Source organism: Triticum urartu, chromosome 1A (genome assembly GCF_056163025.1).
Source record: "Triticum urartu cultivar PI428250 chromosome 1A, HENAU_Tu73, whole genome shotgun sequence".
NCBI lineage: Eukaryota > Viridiplantae > Streptophyta > Magnoliopsida > Poales > Poaceae > Triticum > Triticum urartu.
Window position 1 is genome coordinate 510,954,578 of NC_141873.1, and position 6,274 is coordinate 510,960,851.

Consider the following 6,274-nt stretch of genomic DNA (forward strand, 5'->3'; position numbering starts at 1 on the left):
AGATCCCCTTTAATGATATGCCAGCACTTTTTATAAAACTCCGCTGGAAATCCATCGGGGCCCGACGCCTTGTTATTTTTCATTTGCGAAATGGCCTCAAACACCTCTTTCTCAGAGAAAGGAGCCGCAAGAATATCATTCTCCACCGCTGTGAGTTGAGGAACATCCTCAATCCTGGACTCATCCAGAGACACACAGTTCTCTTCTGGATGGCCAAACGACTGCTTGTAATACTCTGTAATGTACAATTTTAGGTTTTCCTGTCCTAAAATTGTTCCTTCATCTTGATCAAGCTGAAAGATCCTCTTCTTTCTATGTTTACCATTAGCGATCATGTGAAAGAATTGAGTGTTCGCACCCCCTGGACTACTCGCCAGACCTTGGCCCGCAACGCCCACTTCAACTCCTCTTCTCTAAGAAGTTCTTTCAGCCTCATCTCCGCATCAAGCTTGGCATGAAGCCCCGCGGCCGGCAGCACCGTGGTTTCTGCTTTTACATCTAGGGACCGAATAAGGGAAAGGAGCCTTTCCTTTTCGACCTTATAAATCCCGCTAAGATGCTTAGCCCACCCACGCAGGAAACTCCTCAAATTCCTAATCTTATTCTGCCAGTGCTGAAGCACAGTCTTCCCTCCTGAATCCTTAGCCCACTCTCTGGCCACGAGATCAAGGAAGCCTTCTCGTTCAAACCAAGCCAGCTCAAAGGAAAACGCGTTTTTGTTTCCCAGGTGGGTGGCCTCACCGGAGTCCACAAATAACGGCGTGTGGTCAGAAATTCCACGGGATAAAGCCTGGACTGTTACTAACGGGAACTTCTGTTCCCAATCGACACTAGCCAACACTCGATCCAACTTCTCATACGTCGGATTTGGCAGCGCTTTAGCCCAGGTGAATTTTCTACCCGAGATGTCAATTTCTCTCAGGTCCAGACTTTCAATGATAGTATTGAACATGAACGACCATCTGCTGTCAAAGTTATCATTGTTCTTATCCTCACGCCTTCTAATTATATTGAAATCACCCCCCACCAGGATAGGAAGCTGCTCGGAGCCGCAAATCCGAACAAGATCGGCCAAGAACTCAGACTTGAGTTCGGGCTGCGCGGCACCATATACCGCAACCAGAGCCCAATTAAACCCATCTTCCTTCGAACGCACCTGAAACTTGACTGCAAAGTCACCCATAACCACACTTCGAACCTCTAGCGCTTCGCATCTAACGCCGAGTAAGATTCCACCCGATCTCCCTCTCGGTGGCAGGCAATGCCAATCAAAATCAATACCTTCCGACAAAGTATTTAGAAATTGTGGCGCAAAATTATCTCTACCAGTCTCCGATAGAGCAATAAAATCTAAACGATGCTCGACAGACGCCTCAGCAAGAAATCTTCTTTTAGCCAAGTCCTTTAGACCTCTGCTATTCCAAAAGATTCCTTTCATAGTTCATCATGGAATTTTTTAGCCGTATGAATCCTAGCACTCCGACGCACTGCGGACACCAGGTACACCTTCTGTTTCCACTTGCGTTTAGAGACAGTTTGACTCTGCAACCGGTTCTCACAACCAGTCTCAGAAGGGCTAGGCATAACCATCTCAGTAGAATCATCCTCTACTTCCGCCTCAGGAATGGGCGGCATAAGATCCACACAAAAATTGTCGAGCACCCTGACCCCCAGCGCATCAACTTCAGAATCACTCATGGGTTTAACCGTCGCAATATTACGAATCATCTCTAAGGCCCGCTCAGCCTCTAGATCCAGAAGATCATTAACAGAATTAGAGATTTCAGTGACATTACTACCTAGTGAAACTCCTAATTGATTTGCATTTTCAACAATCTCATCATTTGAAAAATGCAGAATGGAATTAGAAGTATTGACCGACATACCAGTAGTGACCTCAACGTCACGGAGCTTGGCTGCCCTCATGGCGCACTGCTGCTAAATGCCGTCCACGTCCGGCTGAGTCTGGAGATGGCCACTCACCCGTTGCCCCTCGGACATCGGATCCTGAATCCCTCCAAATGCAATGACCTCCTCCCGAGATATCCTGGTCGGGGTAGGGCCTGCTGCCTCACCCCAACCGCTAGCCGGGCCACCTGCACGGGCTCCCCCGCAGCCTCGCCAGGAAGTGGAAAGGCGGTCACCATGACCTCAGACGCCTGGCACACCCCGCAGGACGGAGCCGGCAGCGAGCGGGGTGAAGGGAGTGCATGGGCCGCCTGCCCTAACTCCCCACCCAGCATCGGAGAGGCCAGCACCACAGGCGCCGCAGGAGAAGAGGGCTCCGAGGCCACCTGCCCCGAGCCATCTCCCGAAGGCAGAGCCGCCACCAGCAGAGAGGTAGACGCAACGGGAGAGGAGGTATCCGATGCCACCTTCCCCAGACCCCCTCCCAACGAAGAGAAGGACACGGGTGCCTCCTGCCCTGAATCCCCTACCTCAGCAGGAGAAGAGCAACCCGAGGCCTCCTGCCCCGGGACTCCTCCCGACAAACCAGCCACGACCACTGGTGTCATGTCCTGAGGGGTTAGAGCGTGCTGAGCACGAGAGGGAGTGGCCACCTGCCGACTCACCTCCTCCTCTCCCCAGACCGAGGTCGACGAAGCCCCAAGATCCCCAGGAATAGTGCACATAGTATCCTCAAACCCCAAAGCAGGCAACGCGAGCTCAAAAGCCTCCTCGGACTCGACCCGATCACTCCACAACCTCGGGGGTGCAGAAGAGGGTTCGAAAGACCCAAATCTCAGAATCATCATAGGGACCGAGAAGGGTGGGGCTGCTCCATCCCCGGTCATCGCGGTCTCGGACCCCGGACCCTTGGACAGCTGTCGTCCAGAGTCCTCGACCGGCGGCTCCTCTGCTCCCGCGCTGCCGTCCCCCTCGTGCATATCTACGTCGGACTCGTGAGCTGCCGCAGCCAGAAGGCTCTCATCCTCAAACTCAATAACCAGATTATAAATCCTGCCTCGATAAACCCACTTAACCACTTCCGGCACATACTCAATGTTCAGAATACTAACCAGAACCCGAGCAATCCCGTGAGCTCTGGTGAACGCCATATCCACACGCTCAGGCTTCCCTACCAAAATGCCCATGCTGGCCACAACCCGAGCATCCTGTAACGGCTTGGAGGGGGCCCCGGAAAATCGCAACCATGCCTAAGTAAGCGGCTTACCCTGAGGCTCCACGTGCTTCCACTCATGAAACTCAAGGATGCAGTCAGTTCCCGGCACCTTACACATCCCAAAACTCAACAACCTCTGCAGATCCTCCATGGAAGGAAACTCAACTCTGAACATCTTATCAGCAAGACTGACAAGGTCCCATTGGAAATCCCCAGGGCCAGCTCCCGAAGCCTCTACACGATCTGTGTCTCAGAGAGCTCCCCTCAGGTGACCTTGACAATCCCCGTAGTCATGCTCGGGGTCTCATCAGCAACCTCTCGCTCATTCGGAGACTCGAAAAACGTTAGCTCAGCACAGTAAACTCCATACATCATGAGCGACGGTGCACGATCTCGCAGTATCGGACAGTCCCCAGAGTCGTGTGCCAGCTTACCACAGGTATCACATAACAGAGCCACACACTCCGCAATGAAGTGGCCCTTGTCTCCACAACAATAACAAAGCATCTTTTCCTTCCTGCGCACCTACTTGGACGCCCTATCAGACTCAGCCCTATCTGTCATCTCCGCAGACACATCGGCCAAAACCTCATTCTCAGGAACCTGAACAGTAGCAAGAGCTGTCACCACCTCCAAAGCGTGACCGGTCAGCACAGGCTCCTCGGCAGCCCCGTTATCTGGCATCTGCTTGACAACAACAGGTGGGGGCGGAGGGCGTGGACGGTACCGGCCCCCTCGACCGCCCCGACCACCACGATGGCCACGGTAACCTCCTCGCTGCCGATGACCCGTATCAGAAGGCCTTTCAACGAAGCCGCCGGAAGGACCCAAGAACGGCCTCTCAACCGAACCATCGCTTTGCCATGCAGAACCACGACCGCCACCCGTGGACGAAGAACCACGGTGCTGGCCAGCCCCATAGGCATCGTAGCCGTCATCCCTCCATTGACCCCGGGGCGCAGCCACAATACCGTTGGACTGCGACGGCAGAGATGGGCGAGCAACGACGTGGGGTGGAGGAGCCGGTCTAGGCACCGGACCCAAAGGCACGGGTGGCCTTGGTGGCGCAGCTCCCCGGCCCGCAGCTGCCACCGCAGCACCGCCTGGAACCACCAGCCGAGGATCGGAGCCCGGTCCGCCCCGCCTGCCCGACGGCCTCCCCACGGGCACCCCGCCAGCAAAGTGTTCCGGAGCCGGGCCACCCGACCCGCGTCCCGCAGCGGCCTTGGGGAGCGGCACGCCACCACGACCAGCACCCGACGCCGGCGCCGGCAGCGCGCCCCGGCCATTGCCTTGGCCCTGCGGCAGCGCGCCCCGACCATTGCCTTGGCCCGGCGGCGGCACCCCAGTAGCCCGACTAGCCCCGCTGGGCGGAGGCGGCCGCATCCCGGGCGGAGGCACGCCTCCAGTACCAGCCATCGCGCCGAGAGGAGGGATGCGGCGAGCCCGGCCAGGTCCGGCTGTACGCAGGCGCGGCACTCGATGCAGCGGAACCCTAGGGCGCGGCGACGGAGTAGGCGAAGACCCATTAACATCTAGGTTCATGGCCATCTGGATTTACACGTACAGGTCTCCAGTCGGATTCAACAACTCTAGTTCCCGATGCCTCTTATTTCGAATGGATTATCCTTATGCTGGCTTGGTTTGTTACTCTCACGCTCCATGCCCTTTGCCTCCCCCACCAATGGTAGTGTTTTGTAGACGAGTGTCGGTGCATGGTTCAACCTCTCAGCAAAGACCCAACCCTAAACCCTAAACTGGCTTGCGTGCCTTGAAGAGCTAGCTGGCTTTGAATATATATGTGTGGAACCTAGATGGCAGGACAAGGATGCACGCCGCACTTTTATTTCAGCTGCTCCATCACTCAAAACTTCAATGGGAGTTTCCGAATTTCCTTTAGTGAACGCTGACATGCAAACCGGACATCACGTTCGTCCGTGAACCAGGAGGGATCATCCGCGGACTGCGGAAGTTGGTCATTCAAAACTAGTCACATACATTTCAAATCGGGTTTCAACTAACCAGATGAATTTCATTAAACACGACGAAAAATAGCATGTAATTAAATATGTCTAGTACAACAATAGTTCAAATTCAACTAGATGTTCATCAATTTTTTCATGGATAGATGAAATTCAACAATACTAGCTCTAGTTCCCGTACATGTTGTCGCTCACATATTTCTCCTTGAGTTTCATCCAACAATGCATGTATGTGAAGGATCTGCCCTCTGACCTGTAGTATACCACGGTCATGCATGCAGACTACACAACGTGTAGAGCAACAATGAGTGAATGAATTAATCAACATGTAGAGTAAGAAGAAGCAAAACTTGCGATCTTCATAGCCGCCAAGCGCAATGGCCACATTGCTTCTAGGCGATCAACTATGCCACAAAACTTTTTGACAGAGTTCTAGATGGTGTACCATCGATACACTAACGACTTCACAATGCCTTCATGGATGATGTGCACGTCTAGGGTGCAATTTGCGCATGAAATAAACCACGCAAGCGCTGCCAAAAGAGTCCCTTTTGCTCCTGCATACGAATTCCATAGACAGCCAACTACACATCGCACAACAACTCATCCTCCACGGTCGAGTAACCTGCCATCCTTCTTACTCTAAAAATGACAAAAGTTCGAAAATAAACTCAATGACATTTGACCGAACACCTGCCGGGTGTGTGTCCACCATGGACGTCATCGAGAGGGGGGTGAAGGATACATGGCTGCAGACGGATCATCTGTGGACGATGTTGTAGTCAAAGGCGAGCGAGCACGTGGGTGGTGGTTGCGGACGTCCGTCAATGCCTGGGTGGCGGCCGAAGAGGTACAACGACGGCATCGGAGGAGGAGGGCGTGGATGCAAAGCAATGGGAGCAGGGGTGGAGTGAAAGAGAATGAGACCGGGAGGGGAATTTGAGTTGGCTGGGGGTGTCGTAGTTCTACGTGTGGCGGTAAAGCCCCTCAGTTTGCTTCCAACTTGTAGGAAAAAGCACATCCGGACCGGTCGGCGAATCGACACAGACCCAACGTTGTATGGCAAAACACGTCCGAACCGCGCGATCCGAACTATTGCGGACTGTTAAGGGTCAAAGTTGGTGCTGTCGGTGTTATGGGAGACAAATGAGGCCGTTGAAACAAAATG

General features: G+C 53.8%; 1 protein-coding gene and 1 pseudogene across 1 annotated transcript; both read right to left on the minus strand.

The window, feature by feature from the left end:
- Nucleotides 1-331: 331 nt before the first annotated feature.
- Nucleotides 332-1,183, minus strand: LOC147992052 (uncharacterized). Its single transcript, XM_087538906.1, has one exon. The coding sequence runs from the start codon at nucleotides 1,181-1,183 to the stop codon at nucleotides 332-334; it is 852 nt and encodes a 283-aa protein (XP_087395032.1).
- Nucleotides 1,184-1,434: 251 nt separating this feature from the next.
- On the minus strand, nucleotides 1,435-4,706 carry LOC147992053 (uncharacterized; annotated as a pseudogene).
- Between the last annotated feature and the right edge of the window lie 1,568 nt (nucleotides 4,707-6,274).

What these genes read in the sequence shown, in the direction of transcription:
- LOC147992052 (XM_087538906.1), bottom strand. Translation starts at nt 1,183, where the DNA reads ATGGGTGACTTTGCAGTCAAGTTTCAGGTGCGTTCGAAGGAAGATGGG.